This window comes from Peromyscus leucopus, chromosome X (genome assembly GCF_004664715.2).
Source record: "Peromyscus leucopus breed LL Stock chromosome X, UCI_PerLeu_2.1, whole genome shotgun sequence".
Lineage (NCBI taxonomy): Eukaryota > Metazoa > Chordata > Mammalia > Rodentia > Cricetidae > Peromyscus > Peromyscus leucopus.
The window spans coordinates 29,908,334-29,931,751 of record NC_051083.1 but is presented as its reverse complement, the minus strand read 5'-3'; the positions used below and the strand labels follow the sequence as shown (position 1 = coordinate 29,931,751).

The window sequence follows — 23,418 nt, the reverse complement described above, 5'->3', positions numbered from 1 at the left end:
ACCCACATTGTGGCTCACAACCATGTGTAATCCCAGTTCTCGTGCCCTGTTTTGATCTCCATAGGCACCAGGCACACACATGGTACAGGCAAAAAAAAAAAAAAACCTTATACACATAAAATAAACACATTTTAATGAATGAATGAATGAATTAATTAATTGATTAGTTTTTTCAAGACAGGGTTTCTCCGTGTAGTTTTGGTGTCTGTCCTTGGATCTCACTCTGTAGACCAGGCTAGCCTCAAACTCACAGAGATCCGCCTGGCTCTGCCTCCCAAGTGCTGGGAATAAAGGCGAGTGCCACCGCCGCCCAGCATAAATACATTTTTAAATCTCCAGGCAGTTCTAAGTGTAGCCACATTGAGAGCCATTGACTAAGAGATGCACTTTAGGATAAGAAAACGTTTTATGGAAACTCTTTTTTTTTGTTGTTGTTTTTTTTTTTTCGAGACAGGGTCTCTCCGTGTAGCTTTGCGCCTTTCCTGGAGCTCACTTGGTAGCCCAGGCTAGCCTCGAACTCACAGAGATCCACCTGGCTCTGCCTCCCGAGTGCTGGGATTAAAGGCGTGCGCCACCACGCCCGGCGGAAACTCTTATTATTGGTACCTTTAGTTATTGCTCTCCTCTCTCCTGCACACCCATCTCACTTGATCCAGACCTGGGAAGCATAAGCCTAAAACCAGATGATTTTATTAGTATGTAGTTATTGTAGAAAATGAGTTTCATTGTGAGATTTTCATACATCTACACCCCTTTATTTACTGTCTTTTCCACCTCACCTCCACTCTTCCCCTTCCTCTTTCCAAACAGTCTCCTTCAGCAATAGCTTTGATTAGGAAAGAGGAGAGGACATGTTGTCTCAACAGCTTGGGTGTGTCCTGGAAACCTGAAAGCTTTGCAGGTTTAGAAATCAACCTGGGACAATCAGATAAAACAGTCCAATGTGCCACAGAAAATTATTGTGTCATTGTATAGATCCAAAGATTCAGTTTCTGCCTCCCCGTTTCCTGAGAAGTTAAATACTTCCCAAGACATGAAAAATAACTTTGCTAAAGTTTTGTAAACAAGACACCAAAATATAAATAACACAAACATTAAAAATGAAAACATAAGAAAGCAATTATTTTTCCCTTTTATTGAAAATAATTCTTTTCTCATACAACATATTCTGATACAGTTTCCCCTCCCTCTATTCCTCTCAGTTCCTCCTCACCTCCTCTCCCCTTTCTGTCTCTCAGTAGAAAAGAGCAGGCTGTGAGAAAGCAATTATAGAAACACAAGTCCGTTGCTTCTCAACTCTGTGTTCCCATTCCTTTTTCTCAATGTACATTGCCAGTCCAAGAGAGTATCTACCTTCACCATACTTTTATTAGCTCCTCACTGGCCTTATAAATTGAAATCACTCCTGGCAGATCAGGAAACTTGTCTTGTCTGGGCATTTGAGGCCGTGTTCTCTTTCCATGCAAATTTGACGGTGTGACATTCTGAAGCCGATCGCCAAGCGAGATGTACTTTTGGTACCCATGTGCAGTAGAGGTAGACTATCTGCCCAGCTCAAGTCATTTCATGGTGGACATCCGCTGGAGCTATGGCCTCATTTTAAGATGTTTTAAACTATGTAAGTGCTAGCCAGAAAATTACTAGGTACAACATTAATATACCATTAAAAATAAATCCCATCCTTCATCTATCTGGGCACAACCAAACTTAAGTAAAAACAGTTCCTTTTTGTAAGCTTTTGTGTTGCTTTTTTCTTTTTTTATTTAATTAAATTTAATTTATTAAATTTAATTTAATTTATTTAATTTATTTTTATTTATTAAATTTATTTTTATTTATTAAATTTATTAAATTTAATTTTACATATCAGCCACGGATTCCCTTGTTCTCCCCTCTTCCCCCCACCCCCCACCCCCCACCTCCACCTTCCCCCAGCCCACCCCCCATTCCCATCTCCTCCAGAGCAGAGACTCCCCGGAGGATTGAGTTCAACCTGGTAGATTCAGTCCAGGCAGGTCCAGTCCCCTCCTCCCAGGCTGAGCCAAGTGTCCCAAATTGTATACAGATGTTCATGCTATAATCCTATTTCTGGCTACAAAATTTTAGTAAACTTTCATATATATTTTAGTGCATAAAATGATATATGAAAGCCTGATCTTTACCAATACTCTTCTGAAAAGTGAAAGATCTTAGTATTTTCCTACTGTTTTATTTTTTAAATAATATTTTTAATGATTCCTTGGGAAGTTAATAAAAAAAGTTACTATACTCAATTCCCATGCCTTGCAGATCCACAAGCCATTTTGAATTTTATTTACTTCCCTTCTAAATTATAACTACACTCTTTAGTCATGTTGATTTTTTTTTTATAAAGTATGTACGGCTAAGAGTTTTTCTGAAATTGGATTTAATAATTTCTGAACCTTTTTTTCTGAGACAAATTCTAGGCTGTCCTGCAATTTGCTATATAGTCCAAGCTGGTCTTGCATTCATAGAGATCAACATGCCTCTGCCTCCCAAGTGTTGGCATTAAATGAGCATCTCTATGCCTGGCAAAATTTCTCTTTATGAGGCTCTACTATTCAGAAAATGAAACTGCTCTGTTTTCTTGAAATCACTAGTATTCTATATGCAGGATTTAACAGAGTTCTCTGGAGAAAGAAGACACGATGTGGGAAAACAGAAGATGGGGAGGACAAAATCCTGACCAGCCATCCACACACCCCTAGGACCCTGGGATCCTTCAGCTTTAGGCAACCAAGAAAATACTTGTGTTGCTTTTTTCTAACAGGGAAAGGAGAAATTAAATTCCTGTGTCGTTTCTTGATCTCTACTGCCAGCTACTGGACGAAATAGTGCGTGCAAACACCTCTACAAAGCTGTGCAAACACACAAACAACTTTTTATTTCTGAGATTCTCACATAGCCCAAGCTGGCCTTGAAGTTGCTCTGCAGTCCTAATTATCTTGCCTCTACCCCCCTAATTCTGGCATTACAGTGTGCACTACCGTGCATGGTTCAAATAACCGTGGACTGAGTATAGAAACAGTAAAAGTTAGATTCAGTTGCCTACAACATACAGATAGTCCACACAAACCCCACCTATAAACCTATACTCAGGGTTCTTATTTCAATTAATATCGAACCAAAGTGAGAGGACTGGTGGGTGCCATGGTTCCTGAAGCAGGGATGGTTTCCTAACCAGCAGCATTAGCACCTGGGGTGGGGAGTAGATATGCAAACTCTTGGGTCTCATCCTAAACAGTCTAAGGAGAAGTTTTTAGGTAGAGTCAGTACTCGGTTTTAAGCATCCTACCTCCAAATGCTGATGCATGTTCACATTAGAGGGCACAGAATGGGTGGCCAGAGTCCTTGAAATAGTGAGAGGAATCTCTGGTTTCCCCACCCCACTGAGTGGTGTCTTTCTTCTCAATTTGCAGTATGAATGGAATGACAACGAAATGTACCTCTTCCGGTCATCTGTTGCATATGCCATGAGAGTGTATTTTGCAATGAACAAAACCCAGAATGTTCCTTTTGGGTGAGTTGATTTGCTAGGCTCTATAGATAAAAATCCCCCTACTCTAAGAGTCTGAGAGATGTGCTTTAGTTTTCTTTAAGTGAAATCAAGAAAAATCTCTAAGTAGACTTTATTTTCTAAACTTGTTAAATTCTTCTTTTGTGTGGGTTTCTCTTTGTAACAGTCCTAGATGTCCTGGCATCTTCTTTGTAGACCTGGCTGACCTTGAACTCACAGAGATCTGCCTGCCTCTGCCTCCCGAGTGCTGGGATTAAAGGCGTGTACCACCACCACCACCACCACCACCACCACCACCACCACCACCACCACCACCACCACCACCTAGCATCTATGTTTGTTAAATTCTTTGACAATTTTATGTATGTGTTTTGTAGTTCTCTCATCTGATTCCCCCTGAATCCTTTCTCCTTCCTCCTATTCTTGTATCTCTTTTTCTACTGTTGTTTTGTTTATTTGGGGCCCACCGATCTTAACTAGGGCTACTTGTGTAAGCATAGTCCAAAAATTTATTTAGCATCTGGAATTTGGGTCACTTTCTTTTAGGATGCTTGTGGTTTAACTTGGAGATGACACAAACGTTGTTATTAAACCTCTCTCTCTTCTTTTCTCTCTCTCTCTCCATACAATCTCACCCTACCCTTAGAAGTAAAAAGAGGGAAAATAAAGGACATTTCTGTCTTACACGAGTTTCTATCAGGAGAGAGATCTAAGGAGAGAGACTTGTAAATATGTGCTTTGGAGGAAAACACAACAGGACAGGGCGAGGAAAGAGGCCGGGGAATGTTCAGCTTTAGTGAGTTGATTAGAGAGGACATCTCTAACCTTAAGAAGCAGGAAGAGAAGCAGAAAAGCCAGCAACACAGACAATGGGAGAAAGTGTTCAGCTAGCGGACAACAGGACAAAGTCTGGTGAAGTAATATCCATTGCCTGCCAAAGGAACAGCACGAAGGCCATTGTGATGGGGAAGCATCTTCTAGAGGGCAAGTAGGTGATGTGGTCCAGGCAGTGTTTGGGCAGGGTAGGTGGGTAAAAGTGAGCAAAGAAAGTTCATTTGGGCCTCAAGATCATTCCATGGCCTTTGGCTTTTATTTTGAGAAGGTCAAGTAGTCATTCAAGGATATAGATAGCCACATGATCTGCCTTAGTTTTTACTAGGACCACTCTGGGAGCTTTGAGAGCATGGCCTTGTCACATTGTGTAGTGATCCTAGTTTTTACCTTCATTCAATGATGCCATCCAACACCTTTCTGGGTGGGGCCAGGCTATAGGATGTTAACATGCTGTATCTGTCTGTGACACTGAGATATCACTGTCTACCATGCTGCTTTTCACACTTCTAGGTCACCAACAATTCATTCTTGATTCTCTTGGGGCTTGCAGTTGACATTTAAAAGAACTGAACAGATGTGGGTTTTATGTGGTCATAGAAAAACCAGTATCAAAAGTTGGTATTACAACTTTTTGTTTGGTTGGTTTGATTTTGGGGACAGGATCTTTCTTTGTAGCTCTGGCTGTCCTGGATCTTGCTCTGTAGACCAGGCTGGCCTCCAACTCACAGAGATCCACCTGCCTCTGCCTACTGAGTGCTGGGATTAAAGGTGTGTGCCACCATGCCAGGGGGCGGGACAGTGTTTTGCAACTTTTATGCAGTTCATTTCTTGTGCTTTGGGAATTGTGAAGTTTTTTGGGTTTTCTTTTTTCTTTTCTTTTTTTCTTTTTTCTTTTTGCTGTATCTTCCCCCAATTTACCCTGCCCTGTATCTCCTCATCCAGGAGCCTTGCTCTCATCTCCTTTCCACCAGCAGGGGGCAGACTTCCTTTCTTTACTGTGTTCTCCCCTTAGGGAAGAAGAAAACAAAAACGTTTCTTTTCTTTCTTTTTTTTTTTTTTTTTGTCGCAGGGTGGAAGATATACATGTGAGTGACTTGAAACCAAGAGTCTCCTTCAATTTCTTTGTCACTTCACCCCAAAATGTGTCTGACATCATTCCCAGAAAGGACGTTGAAGACGCCATCAGGTGATGTTTAAGTTCAAACAAACCATATCAAGGTGAAGGGGTTAGCTAATGCAACAATACTTTACATTTATTGCACTTTTTGTGTGCTGGACATCATTCTAAGCCATTTACATGTTTTACCTCGTCTTAAAACTTGGATGGTTGTTGTTGTTTGTTGTGTGTGTGTGTGTGTGTGTGTGTGTGTGTGTGTGTGTATAGTGTATGTATAGGTTTGTGTATGGGTGTGTCCACGTGACACAGGTCACACATAGAAGCCAGAGGTTGACACTAGGTGTCTTCTCTGAGACCTGTTACCACTTTGTGTTTTGAGACAGGTTGTCTCACTAAACCTGATGTTAATCAACTCAGCTAGGCAAGCAAGTGAGCTTCAGGGATCTGCCAGTCTCCCCCAGTTCCCAGTACTGCAGTGGACAGGTACTGAGTGCTACCATACCCAGATGTTTTATGTGGGTGCTAGGGATCAAAACTTGGGTCCTCACGATTGCACGTCAGGCATTTTGCTGGCTGAACCATCCCTTTGTCTGTACAAACTTGGGTTTTAGTTCTATTATAATCCAATAGCAAGAGACTTGTTTTGATGGGGGACTGCCCCAGGTGCAGGTCCTTAGACAACGATTTAGGCATAAGCAGTTTATTTGGGAGGCAGTCCAAGAAGCGCCTATGGAAACTGTGGGCAGGAGACAGAGAAGAGAGAAAAGGGGACATTTCAAGATATCCAACAAGTTCCTATTGTCAGAAACTAGAGCTTAGTCCTGCCAGGCAGCTCTGGGAAATGGGAGAATGTGCACTAGGATTGTCTCACCGGAAGGCTGAGGGAGCTGGGATATTTACCGCTTCCCACTAGTCATTGTCTGAGAACCGATTCCGGGTGACGTTCATCCCCTAGCCTCTCTAGCTTGACAATGGTCTCAGGCAAAGGGAAGTCATTTCTGTCTAAAGGAAGCTTGGCTAGCATATTTGGAAAGTGCAGAAGGGAAGTGGGCACACTCTGCCACCATTGGTTACAGGGACATTATGAAAGATTTATTGAACTGCTCCAAGCAGGAAATGGGGCAGGCAAACATGGAGTTCTTTGACATTGAGAGAGGAATTTACTGTGGAGCAGTGATTATCCATAAGGAATGACTTGTCCAGTTTGCCTTGGCTGCTTTAAAGAAGACAGCAGGAGTGGAAGATGGATGGTTTTCTTTGCCATTAAAAATAATTATAACAAAAATGCTGTGTGTGGTGGTATACACCTTCAATCTCAGCACTTGGGAGGCAGAGGCACGCAGATATCTGTGATTTCGAGGCCAGTCTGGTCTACAGAGTGAGTTCCAGGACATCCAGGGCTCTGTTACACAGAGAAAACTTGTCTCAAAAAAATCCCAAACCAATCCCCACCCTAAAAGGCTTAATAAACTTCCTATACCTGGTATCCCACTAGGTGGCGCTCGTGAGCCACACTAGGAATTCTGTTTCCTTTTGAGAACAGACCTCAGACCTGCTGGATAGGGTGTGCCTAGAAAATCTGGCCTGGTTGGGGTGTGTGACTGAATCATGCCCAGAGATTTGTTCTCCTCCTCCCAAAAGGCAAGTATCCTCCTTAGACAAAATGCCTACTGAGATTGTTGTGAATGTGCTGGCTTTTCCTGGATTCCCAGCTGTGAGCTATGGGGACTTTCTTTTCTAGAAATGACTCTTCTAGAATGTCTTAAGAAACTCTTGATGTTGCCAGGGGTTAGGGCTAATTCTCAGCTGGCTGCTTGTCTTCTCTCATGGAATTTGATCTTCTTGCCTTAGCTACACCCATAGATAGGAGGCTGTGGTGCCAGACATTGGAGTCTACAAACCAGAATGTTCCCACCGTGCACTGGTTTGGTTTTAAATATGCTTCATCTGTTTTACTCCATCACCTTCAGCTGCTTCTCTCAGTGCTGGAGACATACAGAGGTCTCTCCCTGTGTTACTCCTCTGTGCTGCTTCCAAATGTCAGTCCCTTTTCTTTGGAACACTCCCACAGAGATTTGGGTAGAGGACAGAGTTCATTCACAAAAGAGGGACATTCAGTTAGGCTTTTCTGTTGTTTGCTGTAAAATCATTTTAGATGCACTCTGAGAGCTGAGAAATTCTTGCCAAATATGCTAAGTTGACCTTTAAAATGCAGTACTTACACATGAGCAAATACTAGCCATTTGTTCATTTCTAAAATTCTTGGACATAAAGAAACATTATTATTATTATTATTATTATTATTATTATTATTATTATTATTATTATTGATTTTTCAACACAGGGTTTCTCTGTGTAGCCCTGGCTGTCCTGGAACTCACTTTGTAGCCCAAGGCTGGCCTCAAACTCAGAGATCTGCCTGCCTCTGCCTCCCAAGTGCTGGGATTAAAGGCATGCACCACCACTGCCTGGAGAAACCTATTAACTTGTATGCTAATTTTATTCTGTTAACATTTGTGTGTGTGTGTGTGTGTGTGTGTGTGTGTGTGTGTGTGCGCGCGCGTGCGCGCGCGTGCGCGCGCACACACACCTGCATGTTTGTATGTTTATCACATGTGTCCAGTGCCCATGAAGGTAAGAAGGCATCGGAGCCCTTGTGGCTGGAGTTAGAGGTACTTGTGAGCTGCTCAGTGTAGATGCTGAGAACTAAACCCAGGTCCTCTGGATGAGCAATGCAAGCTCTCCAGCCCCCTCATTTCTAAATTTCCAACTCAAATTTCAAATGAGGTTGTTGATAGACCAACAATTCAGGTTACCAGGTATGAAAGATACATGACTGTCAAAAGTTCGTATTTTTCCATTGGCCCTATCTTCTTCGATTGTATTGTTATTTGAGGTGTATATTTTGCATGTTTTTTTTTCTTTGTCTTGATATGGTCCCTGGATCTCCTGGATCTTGCTCTGCAGAGCTGTTTATGACATCCTCCCCACTTTGCCTCTGGAGCACGGGCTGTACAGACATGTGCCACCATACAAATTCTAGTTGCACATTCTCAAGACAAGCCTTATTCAATCCTTTTGGGGACCAGGACACAAAGAGTAAATAACTGCAGCAATTTTATTTGGTCTAAGCATCCCCTTTTACTATATTTTGCTTTTCGAATAGGTTTTCTAGAGGCCGTATCAATGATGTTTTCGGCCTGGATGATAACAGCCTGGAGTTTCTGGGGATTTACCCAACACTTGCACCACCTTACCAGCCTCCTGTCACCATATGGCTGATTATTTTTGGCATCGTGATGGGAATTGTAGTGGTTGGCATCGTTATTCTAATCTTCACTGGGATCAAAGGTCGAAAGAAGTAAGTATCTTTTACAAGACATATCTGTCTTTTAGGAAACATAAATTGGGAAATTTGCAACAAATAGCACAATATATACATAGGCCGATTACTTATTTGGAAAATTATCTACCTACCTATTCTGATGTATCCCTTAGAAACTTGGCAGGTGTTATGAGTGCTTTTCCTTCCTAGCAAGCTCACATACTAGAAGTATAGCCTAGTTTATTGGCATGTTGTAGTAAACTGCATCCTTTGCACTGTGTCACATCTGGACTGCAAACTCAGTAAGGGATTATCCTCACCCATGAGTCTTGCTTTGTCCACAGAGGGTGGACTGAAGTGGGGTTTGAACTGTGATGCCACCTAAGAATGAGCCCTAAGATATGTTTCAAACTATTACTCTTTAGTTACTTTCCTCTTTGGGTAGATCATACTCCTTATCATTTTAGTTCATGGCAAGACACCCTCTAATTTGTTCTAGAGTTGTGAGTTGATTGAGAGTTTGAATCACCAGAGGCCTGATTTCTAGTTTTGTTTTATGATTAGACTTTTGCCCCTGCCTTGAGAGAGAATTGACTTTTGTTGGGCTTGCTAAATAAGTTAGTATTTTGTATCACCTGAAAAATTTCTATGCATGGTTTGAGCTGTTTAAACACCCTCAGTTGAATCTTTGCATGGGTGAGTCTATTTTTATTTAATTTTCTTTAATGTAGAGATTTTTCAATTCTACCAAACAACTTCATTTGAAAAATTGAGGCTGTGGAAATAGGTGAACTCACTTGCCACACAAATATGGAGACCTGAGTTTGAATCCACATAGCCCATATGAAAGTCAGGTGCAGTAATGAAGTAATCTGTAATTCCAACACTTATAGGGGAGGGGAGGCAGAGGTAGGAGAATCCCTAGAAGTTGGAGGGCCAGTTAGTCTGGTATGCACTCCAGAGAAACAACAGAGGACTGCATCTCAATCACGATGGGTGTCGAGAATCAACTCTGGAGGTTATTGTCTGTCCTCCACACATGCACTGTAGCATGCACAAATCCACGCTTATACACACAAACATGTACACATGGACACACATGCACACAAAACACTTTCTAGGTAGTGCACATGGTTAAAAATTTCAAAATACAAAGAGTCGTAGAGTTCCTTTGTCATTCTTTGCTTCTGAGAATCCTTTCAACCAAAGTTATCAGTTTTTAGTATATGTGAAGTATGTACTACATATTTTTATTTCCCACCTAGTATGTTCTATAGATAATTTCCAGATTTTTTTATTTTCCACACAATATGTTTTAGAGATATTTCCAGATTGGCTTACAATGCACTTCCCTTTTCCCTGATAATGTAGTTTTCCATTTTGTAGTAATGGACTCTTCCATGGTTACCAAATATTTGTGTCTATAAAAAAATGCAGGCAATTTCCTGTTCATGCTAATGTCGCTGCAAGACAAATTCCTGCAGGTGAAAGGCTGGCCTCAAAATGAACATGAACTTCTGATTTTAATAAATACTTCTGAACTGTCCTCATAGAGGCAGAATTTATGTACACACATGACACCGGTTTATGAAAAGTTCCCTTTATTCCAACTCAGCATCCTTAGCACTGGGTGCCATCAGGCTGTTTGATATTCATCCATTTGGTCAGTGCAAGTGTCTTTCTAACTTCATTTTATTAAGGTGACTTTGTTTTCTATTTAACAGGAAAAATGAAACAAAAAGAGAAGAAAATCCTTATGACTCTATGGACATTGGGAAAGGAGAAAGTAATGCAGGATTCCAAAACAACGATGATGCTCAGACTTCATTTTAGAGTCATTTTCCTGTATGTAATTGCTAGCAGCATAGTACACAAAACATGAGATTATATGCATGGCATTAGATATCAAAACTAGGGTCTGTTCAGGAAAAGTTGTCCAAAGAGCATCTGACTTGATTGGGCATCTTCACTGGCATTGCTTTCAGTATTTAGTTCTGCCTTAGGACTTGACATCTCGTCTGTTTATTACTAGAGATGTTTATATTAGAGTAAAAGAGGGAAATGTGTCTTTGGCCTCGCAGTCTGTCCAGGGATAATGTAAATGGAGACCCTGTCAGGTAACTGGAGTTGGAAGATGAAATGATGTATCTTGGGAGCAAGTGTTGGATTTGGTATGGCATCTGTGACCTGAACTGCTGAGGTTGAGAATGGTACACACTGTTCACTTTAATCCAAGTGTGACAGATGGTAGGTGTCATGCTCTATGGCTTTGCATTAACTTACTTCAAGTACTGTAGTAATTTGTTCACAGTAATACTTGAAATGGATTGTCCTTTCTTTGGTGGTACAGCTTCAAAGGAGAAAGAAGTCAGACATCAAGTAGAGAACACGACCTTTTCTCTTTCAAACTGCTTGGTCAACATCTCCCTAACAATACACAACTAGCACAGGGAACTCCACGAGCCCAGAGCATGCCTGATAGAAACTTGCTTCCATTATTTTGTAGCTGTGGAGTAAAGGAAAATTCCAGCTGAATGTTCACCCTGTGAAGTGAGTGCCCAGTCTCTAAAATCTTTTGTATTCTCTCATAGGGTCTAAGCAACGATGAGCACAAAACAGACCTCAATAAATACTTACTAGATTTGTACACTCCTCTGCTCGTATGTGTACTTGTGTCTGTTATTTCTGGCTTTCAGTCTATGGACAAAGTTGTCATCTTGGACCAAGAAATTATAAAGTTCAAAAGATTTGTGCTCAGTTTGCATACATTATCAGGTTAGGAACCAAAAACCCATTTTTTTAAAATATAATGATACTATATACCTGAAGATTGATTAAAACTAAATTAAATAAGTTAGCATGCCCAACATACTATATGGAGACCAACGTAATGTTAGAGTGACTTTGTACTTAATAAATTGGATGTGACCATGGTAATGGTGGGCCATCGATTGATCAAAATCAGGCTGAGTCATTTGAAGCTATTTAGTATCTTTGCACTTATGTGCTACGCAGGTAGCAAAGACAGAGTGTCTTTGCATGAGATCCACGCCTCTCCAATCAAGTTTCCATATCATTCTCTACCTTATTATCTTGCTTTTGGGGCAACCAAAAATTGCATTTCTCCTTCATTTTCTTCTTCATTTACATTCACATTTCATTGACACCCTTTAATCTTGTGTATGTCCTGCCTTCTCTAACACAAGGAGATCTTCTACAAGCTATTATCTAAACATCTCTTGTAATTGCCACATTCACTTTATGAAGTTTTCAGCCTGTCTCTTAGTTTAACACTACAATAATAACCTCCTTAAGAACCAATTCTGTCACCCAACACCTTCAAAAGAGCCTCTCCATTCATGGTAAAGGACCCATGGGCACATGACATAATCTCCAGTTGTAACATGGAAATTAGAAAAAGAAAAACTGCTCTCACCCCAACTTAATTTTTTCCCCAGGTCAGTCTTCATTTTTCCCACCAGGTGAAGGTTGTGGTCCTTTTCCTATGCAGTAGCATCCTCCAAGAGGATAGAGGCTGTACAAAGGTGGTCCTGTACTGGGACATAAGATAGGAGTTGACAAACTGTGATCCATGGGCCAAATTATGCCCATCCCCTTGAGTTAAAAATGAGTATTATATTTTTTAGGTGTTGGGAGAAAAGTAGAATAATATTTCATGGCACATGAAAATGATATGAAATTCAAATTTCATTGTCCATAAATGAAGCTTTATTGGTACACAGCCATGCCCATTGATTTTCATATCATGTAGGGCTGCTTTTGTGCTACAAAGCTGAGCTGAGGAGTTGACTTAGAGAAGTTATGGCCCACAAAGCATTTTGCAGGCAAACATTGCTGACCCATGGCCTATAAGGAAGCAAGGATGTATATGTAAAAGAGCAACTGGAGTTCAGAGATCCAAGGGACATTTGTTTATGGAATCTAAAGTATTTCTTTTCTGGGAATTTAATTATTTAATAGACAGTGGAGTAAATAAAAGAGTAATTGGGTCAGAAAGAGCAGGTGCCAATTTGTTCTTGCCTGGTGTTCCTCAATGACTTATTCTCCCTCATTTGAGAGCCACTTGTTCCTATTTAGGTAAAGATAGGGCCTTGGGCTTAGGGATTGTTGCGGAAGAGGTGGTGGTGGGGAGATCATAAGAGCCAAAGGACCAGGAGGTTGGTGTGAGATTGTGTGTCTGTGAGAAAGGTCAGAAGATAAACTCATAAAGCCTCAACAAAATGGCTGCCTCAACATGACCTGAACAAGGACAACACCACGACTGCTAACATGGAAGGGAGAAAGCTCACGAAGTCTCAGCTCTAGAAAAAGAACTATAGGTGACTAAGGAATCCTGAGAGCAGAAGAAATAGTCTTCCCCAGAGAAGAGCACACCATTTAACTATCCAGTACCAAGTGGTTGACCCGGAAAACGTATATACAAGCCGAATTGTACAGACTGAGCTGAGCAGGTCGTATTTATATGTTTACGAACACACACACATATACACACATAACAAAAAAGAAAAATTGTTATGAAGCAAGGGAGGTACGTGGGAGGGTCTGAAGGGAGGAAAGGGAAGGAGAAATTATGTAATTATAATCTCAAAGAATATTTTTAAAAAAGTAAGGCCTTAGGCTCAACCTGTCTTCCTTGTACACTCACTTCCAAGCCAGGATTGAACCTGGGGAACTACCATATCGAAATTTTTCTTTATTAGCTCATGCACATATAATACAAATTTTCTAGACCCTTTGACTTGTGTTTCAGCAAGACTACTGGAGCCACCTAGCAAAGAGTCTATCTGAATTTCTCTCCAACTTGCCATTTGGGAATGTTTCTTATCATCTAATCTTCCTTTTTTTGTTGCTTCTCAGAGGGTGTAGCTAGATTATGAGTTGAAAGTTATAAAAATAAATACTGCCAAACACACTTAAGTGGTATTTTTAAAACATTATGCATGTTTTCAAATAGCACAAGTATTCTTCCTCCAGCTCTGGCTGTCATAGTGCACTGATTATGTCACAGATCTCTAGCAATAACTTAAATTCTTGTTTGACTTGAGTTTTGAAATCAAGCTTCTGAGCAAGGCTCTGCTTTCTTTCATCTCATAGCACACAATTCTGTATTGTTTGCATCTTTAACAGTATGTGTTACTTTTTACAAACAGATGGCTTTTGGAAAATCACATGTATAAAGAGTAAAGGCAACTACAGGCTAATCCCAAGACAGAGGCAGAAATAAAAGGTTAAGAATCTGTGAAACACCTGTCTCGAAAAACCAAAAAAACAAACAAAAAAAAAAAAAAAACCAAGAATCTGTGAAACAGGGACTAGAGAGATTGCTCAGTGGTTAAGTGCACTTGCTGCTCTCAAAGAAGACCTGGGTTCAGTTCTCAGCATCCAAATGGTAGATTCTAACTTTAACTCCAGTTCCAGGGAATCTAGCAACTTCTTTTGGCCTCCATGGACACCAGATATGCACATGGTACCAGACATACATGCAGACAAACACTCACACATGTAAAATAAAATAATCTTATATTTAAAAAAAGAGTCTGTGGTACAGGCCCCTGCTGTACAAAACCCCAGCAAGAAGGCAAGGCTGCCTGGGCAGCTTGAGAAGGAAGGTTCTGTCACTTGATTCTTTTTATCCTGGGGTAGGAAAACCTGGCACACAGAAAAGAGTAAATAAAGGAATGAATGTATAAATGTCCTAGTGGTTATCTTAAAAGTGACATTTCATTGTTCATTCATTATGCATTGAAATTTTTATACCTTAATTAAAAATAGAATACCACTGTCCTGGCAATTCTCTGCTGAAATAGCAAAATCATTAAGCACATGTCAAGAAACAAATAAGCAAGGGAGACATTTGAGCTCACTGGTAGGAAAAAATGGGTGGTATGTGTAAAAGTAAGAACATCACTGGTTAAAAGCACTGGCTTTCATCTAGAGGACCCAGATTTGATTCACATCACCCACATGGTGGCTCACAACCATCTGTAGCTGTGATTCTAGAGGACCAAGCTCCCTCTTTTGGCCTCCATTGGTACTACAAACATATGGGTGCACATACACATACAAAAAATAAAAATTATAAAATTTAAAATACTATTTTTGTATCTGTGTTAAGATATGAGGGAAGTAGAAACTTCAATTATCTTTCAAATGAGCCAAAAGCCCCCAAGTCCCCAACCTAAGTATATAACATCATTAGAAAGTAAGATTGTCTTAATTCTAGTAAGACCACAGTCTCATTGAGTGATGACTGATAACGGTGGAGGTTAATGTGAAGGAAGAAGGCACTAAATTCTATCTGAGCATCATTTATAATAAATTGTACTCTATGAAGCATGGAACACATTATTTAATACTATTATTCAATACATTGTTCAATATTATTATTTTATATCACTGTACATGATGACATAAAATACCATTGTTTTGGTATGGAGAAGTTGTATCATTCAAATGGGGTTATAGACCACATATAAGTGCCCTGCCACATAATGAGGTACCCCAGGGCAGTTCAGCATGCGTGGAAGCTTGGGAAGAATACCAACTCACAGGCTGCACTCAGACCCGCTTCATCAAAATTTCTCAGGTGGTTCCTAGGAATCTGTGTTTTAATCAACTCTCCATTTGGCTCTCAAACATATTTAACTTTTAGATCATTTATATATTGTATTAGTTGCTTTTTTGTTCTGTAATAAAATACTATGACCAAGGCAACTTAGAGAAGAAAGACTTTATTTTGGCTTACAGTTCTAGAGGGTTAGAGTTCATAGTGGCAGGACAGAGGCAGCTGGCAGGATGGTAGACAGAGCCGGATGCTGAGAACTCACATCCTTGATGTTTTTTTAAAAATGTGTATAGGTGTTTGGCCTGCACATATATTGCTGCACCACATGTGTACCTGTTACCCATGAAGGCCAGAAGAAGGCATCAGATACCCTAGGACTAGACTTATAGGTGGTTGTAAGCCAACATGTGGGTACTGGGAATTGAACCAGGTCCTCTGGAAGAGCAGCCAGTGCTCTTAACCACTGAGCCATCTCTTTAGCTTTTGAAAGCTCACATCTTGAACTGCAAGCAAGAAGCAGAGAGAGTAAACTACAAGTAAAGGCTGCCCCCATTGACATAATTCCTTCATCAGGTCATACCTCCTAAACTTTCCCCCAACAATGCCACAAACTGGGGACCAAGTATCCAAATGCCCGAGACATTTCTCATATAAGGCAAATGTACACACATTTCTGTTCTTGAAAGGATATTTAATTACCACACTAGTGCCAATAGAAAAAAGTGAGTTGTCAACAAATCATTTTTTCACTTCTGCTCCATCTTACACACAGTACACAGCCGGCATAAATTGTAATCTAAAAATGAATTTCTACCATAGGCCTAGAAGTAGTACATTAAAAGCAGCACAAACAAAATTAACAATTTGACCTAAATTTCAAAGAAATGTATGGTTTCCTACCTTGTTTATTTTCTGCAGATAATATAACAGATAAACAACACATAAAACATTATTAAGAACTAGCTAAATTACATTGTGCCTTTCTACTTCCCTTGAAAAGAACGAGAGTGTTGGTCAATGCTTATACTCATTCCCATCAATATTCCAAATTTGCTCGTCATGGCTTATCTTGTTCCCGAAGTGGTTCGATGGCAGATAGGAGTTGCTGAAATGTGGGGCGCTTTTCTGGCAGCTAAATAAAAGAAAACCCCAATGTGTTAGATGATGAAAGTCATAATTCAGAAGAACAGTAGAAGGGCTGGGGGTGTGACTGAGTTGGTAAAGTGCTTGCTTGGAATGCAGGACAACCTGGCTTCAGTTCTCAGCATCACATTAGCTAGGTGTGGTGGCACACATCTGTAATCTGAGGATTTGGGAGGAAGAGGCGAGGGGATCAAATGTTTGAAGTCTTCCTCAGCTATACACAGCAAGTTTGAGGCCACTCTGGGCCACATGAGACCCTGACTCAAAAATTCAAATGACAAACAAGACCATAGGGCTGAGAGATGAATCAGTGGGTAAAAGCACTTGCCCTACAAGTTTCAATCTTCAGAACCCACATGAAAGCCAGGTAGGTATGTGACATGAGTCTCTGTGATCCCAGCCTTCCAATGGCAAAATGGGAGGTGGAGACAGGAGAATGCCTGGAAACTCAGAGGTACTAGCTTGGTATACACAACAGCGAACAAGAGATTCTGTATCAAGCAAGATAGACACTAATAAGGGCTGCCACCAGACACAAACTCACCCTGGCACCAGTATACCTACATTCACAAATACAAACACACTGCATGCACACACAAATGAACAATATATAAAACATGTATGCTTCAGTCCTAATGTGAGTGACATTCTATTTCATTTGAGAGAGGGTCTCACTGAATAGCTTTATCTGACCTGGAACATGCTATGTAGACTATGCTGACCTCAAACTCATAGAGAGTTGCTCTGCCTCTGCCTCTTAATTGCTAGGATTCAAGGCATGTGTACCACACTCACTGAGAGTGACTTTTGGAATGTAGAAACATGGTAGACCTTTCTACTGAGATTTGGAATAAGGCAAGGGTGCTTTCTATATTCACTATTCTTTTTCTTAATTCAAATTTTTTTATTCATTTTATACACCAGTCACAGATCCCCCTCTCATCCTTCCTCCCATTTCCCCCTAGCCTCCCCTCTAACCCAAAAAGGTAAGGCCTCCCATGGGGAGTCAGCAAAGCCTGGTACATTCAGTTGAAGCTGGACCAAGCCCCTCCCCCCTGCATCAAGGGTGCATGAGCTGGCTTTCTGGAGCCCATTACCTATACTCACTATTCTTAAGATTATATTGAAATTACCAATCAATGCACCCAGAAAACAAAAACTAACCCCAAGAATTAGATAGGGAAAACTATCTTTATTTGCATAGGGCATAATTATATGCTGGAAAATTCAAGAGGACTAACAGTAGACTTCCCTGAACAATAAAGGATTTTGCTAGGTGGGCAGGGTAAAAAAATATAACAAAGGAAATCAAATAGCCAATAGTAACCAGTCAGAAAATATGATGGGAGGGAAAACGTCATTTATAATAGCATCAATACCAAAATAAAAAAAGATACACATGTAGATTGGAACATATATTAAGAAAAAAGTCTCCTTTGTGCTACAGTAGGACATGTTAGTGTCATGGAGACGTAGAATGTCTCCAGTTAAAAAGGAAACGCAATCTTAAAGATGTGAATAGGTTTCTTTTAAGCTAGATGAATCTATTTCACACATTTTGAATTTGCCAAATGGCAACAAAGCCATGAAGAACAATAAACCATAAGGGTTCTAGCCTATATTATGTCAAAATATCACATAGTACTTTACTTGTTGTACAACAGCATATAATTAAAATAGTGTGGTGCTGGCATAGAAAGACCAGACCACAGAAGAGGAAGTCCCTAAATAAATCAATATTATTCTGCATGGAAATGTAGAATAATATTCTGCTCACTCACTGCCATTAAGGTGGCTCCTTATCTCTTTTTTGGGGGGCGGGGTTTCGAGACAGGGTTTCTCTGTGTGGCTTTGGAGCCTGTCCTGGATCTCTCTCTGTAGACCAGGCTGGCCTTGAACTCACAGATATCTGCCTGCCTGTGCCTCCCAAGTGCTGGGATCAAAGGCATGCGAGCTGCCACCACCACCTGGCTAGGTGGCTCCTAATCTCTTGATGGTCTTTTGGTAAACAATGTTTCCAACAACTGGATAAACGTTATAACAACTGTATGTTTGGACTATAGTTCATAATATACATAAGAAACACAACAAAATGAAAATGAATATTTTTAAGCTTCATTTTTTGTACTGCTCAAAAATTTTCAATGGCTTCACAATACATATAAAAATCTAATCTCTCCTCCTCTTCCTCCTTCTCCTCCTCTTTTTCCTCTTCTTTGGGGTACAGAACCTCGACCAGACTTAATCTTCCAAACTTATTTTCAGTTGTTCCAACAACAGCTCTAGCTGAGAACAGCATGCCCGCTGCCTGCATACCCACTGCCCGCATGCCCGCCTGCCCGCATGCCCGCCTGCCCGCTGCCTGCTGCCCACATGCCCGCTGCCCCCATTTCCACTGCCCGCTGCCCCCATTTCCACTGCCCGCTGCCCCCATCTCCACTGCCCGCTGCCCGCTGCCCCCATGCCCGCTGCCCGCATGCCTGCTGCCCGCATCTCCGCTGCCCGCCTGCCTGCTGCCCGCCTGCCCTCTGCCCGCCTGCCCGCTCCCCGCATGCCCGCTGCCCGCCTGCCCGCTGCCGGCTTCCACACCTTTGCTCGCGGTGTTCTCATTTGGACACGCTTTGGCACCACCTGTCTACTCACAAAGCAAGGGAATTTTGATAATTCCTGATTTGGTCCAGATCCCAATGCATTCAGGAAGCTGCTCTCCTTCCTCTGAGCTCCACACTCCTTTCCATCTTTTTAATTTGGGTGCATAATTATAAATTTCTTGATGTTTTCAGTGTGTGTATGTGTGAGAAGTTTTGGGGTTCAGTGAAGGAAGTGGTGGAACTTCAGACTTCACAGCTCCAATTAGTTGTTTAAACAGCGAAGACATTTGACCTGGAATTTCCTCCATTGTAGGCCTACCTCTGCTTCATGTTATTTGGTGTTTGGGGGACTGGAAGGTGGGGTGGGGGGAGGAAGAGGAAGAGGGAGAAGAAGAGGAAGAAGAGAAAGAAGAAGGAGGAGGATGGAGGAGGAGAAGAGGAGGAAATCTTTCATGTGATCTCTGCATGTGATTAGATGTTTCTGTCATGAATTTTTGAGCTGAGGAGAGATTTTATAGTTTTATTAAGAACGAGGCCTCAACCCTACACAAAGAGCTATAGGTAACTGAGTAAAGCTGGGAGCAGGAGATGTGGCCTTCCCCCGGGAAGTGCACACCAATTGCTTGTCCAGTGCCAAATGGTCAGCTCTTAAAGCATTCATACAAGTAACATTACATGACTAAACAGGTTATATTTAGGACTATATATGTATATACATAAATGCATGCAATAACAATAAATGAAAGAAGAGGCCATGAATTTGAAGGAGAGCTGCGGGGGGGGGGGGGGGGGAACGGCAGTGTTGGTATACGGGAAGATTTGGAGGGAGGAAAGGCAAGGGAGAAATGTAATTATATTATAATCTCAAAAATTAAAAAAAGATAGCTGGGCAGTGGTGGTGCACACCTTTAATCCCAGCACTCTGGGAGGGAGAGGCAGGCAGATTTCTGAGTTCGAGGACAGCCTGGTCTACAGAGAGTGAGTTCCAGGTCAGTCCAGGGCTACACAGAGAAACTGTGTCTAGAAAAACCAAAGCAAACCAACCGATCAAACAAACAAATGTTTCAAACACAAAGAGTGAGAACACGGCACCAGCCAGCCTGCCTCTTTAATAACTGCGTACCTGAGGTAAGTCACTGAACCTCCCTGGGCTCCTATTTCCTCACTTATCAGTTTCAGTGCTGATAATACTGCATAGGGTATCTTCTGATGAGTCGATATTTATAAAGTTCTTACAACAATGGCCTAAGTTCTTCAGCCAATTATCAAGATTTGCCTTGTTTTATTTTCACATTACAAACAAACATGATCCAGGACCATTTCCAGCTTCTTTGTAGCAGGTCCTTTCCCTCAGCCCCAAAGAACCCCTCCCCCATGCCAGCCCGCTTAGGGGGCATACTTGCCTCATGCCAGCAGCTGTACATGATCTGGTAGATGGTGTCTGATGCCAGCTGGGGCCGGTAGAGTCTGTGGCCCTGGGAGACCTTCACAACCACCTCGGAGTTATCATATAAGTCGTAGGGCTGCTTCCCCAGACTAAACACCTCCCACATCAGGATCCCTGGAGTGCATCCGGGGCAGCCCCAGCAGACAGAAGAAAAAGAAAACCAGTGTCAGAAGGCCCAGGGTTTGTGAAAGGAACTTCACATCCCAGGACCAGGAGCCCAGGAGCCAGGGCAAGGGATTTCTGGGAAACAAGGCCTAGTGAAAGGGGGAGGGCATGAAAGGTGGGCTTTGGTCTTTATTTCTACGGTTTAGGTGTTCCCATATTTCTTCAGATTCCCCCCACCTCACCCTGTGCTTGTTAGAAAACCAGAGAATGGCCAAAGCAGAGGGAGCCGCTTGGGGCCAAGGTTCATGGGATGCTTTGGAAGGCACTTGGGGTCTCATGCAGCCTCACACTGATAACAAACTGGGTGGGAAGCCACTACCCAACACTTAGGAGTGAGGAGGTCCTTGCCTTTCCTTCCTTCCTTCCTTCTTCCTTCCTTCCTTCCTATCTTCCTTCCTTCCTTCCTTCCTTCCTTCCTTCCTTCCTTCCTTCCTTCCTTCCTTCCTTTCTTTCTTTCTTTCTTTCTTTCTTTCTTTCTTTCTGTCTCTTTCTTCTTTCTTTCTTCCTCTCTCTCTCTCTCTCTCTCTCTCTCTCTCTCTCTCTCTGCTTCTGCAGTTGTGCACAAGTTCATTGCATGGTTACGTTACCTTTTGGTAGAATGCAATGATAAAATAATGGATGCTTATTCCACAGTCTATTGTTGCTGTTGGTCTGTCCTGAGTCAGGTACCATTTGGGAATCTGATAAAAGCCACAGGCTATTACTGCCTTGGGAACATGAACCCACGGCTCATCTGTCCATTTTCGGAATGTTCATAGTCCCCAGTCCATGGAAGACAGACATTGCTGACTTCAGGATAAGACACCAAGTCTTTATGACCATCTTTATGATGATCAAGAGAATGACATTTGGGCTCATTCAGATGTGGCCTTTGAAAGCTGAGTTCTCCCACTTGCAGGCCAGGTCAATTCCTTAACATTTCCTGGCCTCAGCTCTCCTACCAAACAGTACCTTCTGGAGTTGCCGTAAGGATTAAGTAGGATACAACACAGAGTGCTTTTGAAAGAGCGCCAGGGTATTGAAAACGCTACCTGAATGGTGCCATTCTCTCCAAGGACAAAGATGCTAAACCAGTGCTTCTCAACCTTCCTAGTGCTGTGGCACTTTGATACAGTTCCTCATGTTTCGGTGACCCCAACCATAAAATTATTTTCTTTGATACTTCATAATTGTCATTTTGCTACTGTTATGAACTATAATGTAAATACCTGATATGGAGGATATCTGATATGAGACCCCTGTGAAAGGGTCATTCAACCCCAAGGGTACTGTGGGATGGTCTTTCTGTATGCTGTGAATATATGTTGTTCTACTGGTTAATAAATAAACTGATTTGGCTTGTGGCAAAGCAGCTTAGAGGCATTCGGGAAATCCAAGAGAGACAGGAAGGAGAAAGTCGGAGTCCAGAGAGAAGCTGGGAGCTGCAACCAGGAGAAGCAAGATGTAAAAGTACTAGTAAGCCATGAAGCCATGTGGCAATGCATAAATTAATAGAGACGGGTTAATTTAAGATATAAGAGCTAGCTAGCAAAAAGCCTGCCATAGGCCATGCAATTGGTAATTAATATTAAGCCTCTGAATTATTTATTTATTTTTTTGGTTTTTCGAGACAGGGTTTCTCTGTGTAGCTTTGCACCTTTCCTGGAACTCACTCTGTAGACCAGGCTGGCCTTGAACTTACAGAGATACACCTGGCTCTGCCTCCTGAGTGCTGGGATTAAAGGCGTCACCACCACCGCCCCACCTGAATGATTATTTTATAAGTGCTGTGGGACCTTGGGGCTGGGTGAGACCAGAGAAACAAGGGGTCATGACCCACAGGTTGAGAACCACTGCTTTAAACATATATCCAGGTTCAAAACCCTGGATAACCCACATATACAGAAAGAAGACAATAGTTCCCAAACCCCAAACTTTGACTTGTAGGCCACAGATTTTATGTAAAATATAATAAAGCAGTCTTCCATGTTGTGTCTCTTCCTTTAAACACATGTTCTAAACCAGTTCTACAAAAGAACGTGACTCCCTCACAACTCTCTCTTGGCAAGGCTGCTCACATATTTCAAGGCTGGTAGTACCTTATAAAGTACTCGGGGAGGGAGGGTCTTCTCTGAGAGGGGCTTTCATAGGTCCCAATTCATTTTGAACATCCATAGCAGGAGTAAATTATTTAAGAAAAGATTTACTGTCTGTCAACAGCCAGAAAACAACTGCAACTAGGTTGTTTTATGAGGTGGATAATCAGGTTGAATAATGCTGCCTTTGGTTAAAAAAAAAAAAAAAAAAAAAACCAAGCTACAACTATTGAATGAGGGTACTGCTGTGGGATGGTCTTTCTGTACTCTGTGAATATGTGTTGCCACCATTGGTTAATAAAGAAGCTGCTTTGGCCTATGGCAAGACAGATAATAGCCATGTGGAAAATCCAAGCAAAGATACAGAGAGAAGAAAAGTGGAATGAGGGAAATGCCAGCCCGCCACCCAAGGAGCAAAATGTCAACAGACTGGTAATGCCACAGCCATATGGCAATACAGAGATGGATAGAAACGGGTTAATATAAGATGAAGAGCCAGCTAGCAAGAAGCCTGAGCCATCGAGCAAACAGTCTGTAAATGATATAGGCCTCTGTGTTTACTGGGGACCAAGTGGCTGTGGGACACAGGAGAACTTC

General features: G+C 41.7%; 2 protein-coding genes across 3 annotated transcripts in view; one reads left to right on the top strand and one right to left on the bottom strand.

The window, feature by feature from the left end:
- The window catches only part of Ace2 (angiotensin I converting enzyme 2), a 51,930-nt gene extending 40,464 nt beyond the window's left edge, over positions 1–11,466 (top strand). Inside the window, exons 16-19 of the mRNA XM_028887776.2 lie at positions 3,441–3,541; positions 5,442–5,558; positions 8,656–8,850; positions 10,539–11,466. Coding sequence (XP_028743609.1) covers positions 3,441–3,541; positions 5,442–5,558; positions 8,656–8,850; positions 10,539–10,647 — 522 coding nt within the window. The 3' untranslated portion in view covers positions 10,648–11,466. The remainder of the gene's footprint in view (positions 1–3,440; positions 3,542–5,441; positions 5,559–8,655; positions 8,851–10,538) is intronic.
- Positions 11,467–16,287: 4,821 nt separating this feature from the next.
- The window catches only part of Bmx (BMX non-receptor tyrosine kinase), a 56,791-nt gene continuing 49,660 nt past the window's right edge, over positions 16,288–23,418 (bottom strand). For both annotated transcript variants that reach the window (XM_028887777.2, XM_037198958.1), the window contains 2 exons: positions 20,538–20,695; positions 16,288–16,532 (listed from right to left, as the gene is read on the bottom strand). In XM_028887777.2, coding sequence (XP_028743610.1) covers positions 16,458–16,532; positions 20,538–20,695 — 233 coding nt within the window. In that variant the 3' untranslated portion in view covers positions 16,288–16,457. The remainder of the gene's footprint in view (positions 16,533–20,537; positions 20,696–23,418) is intronic.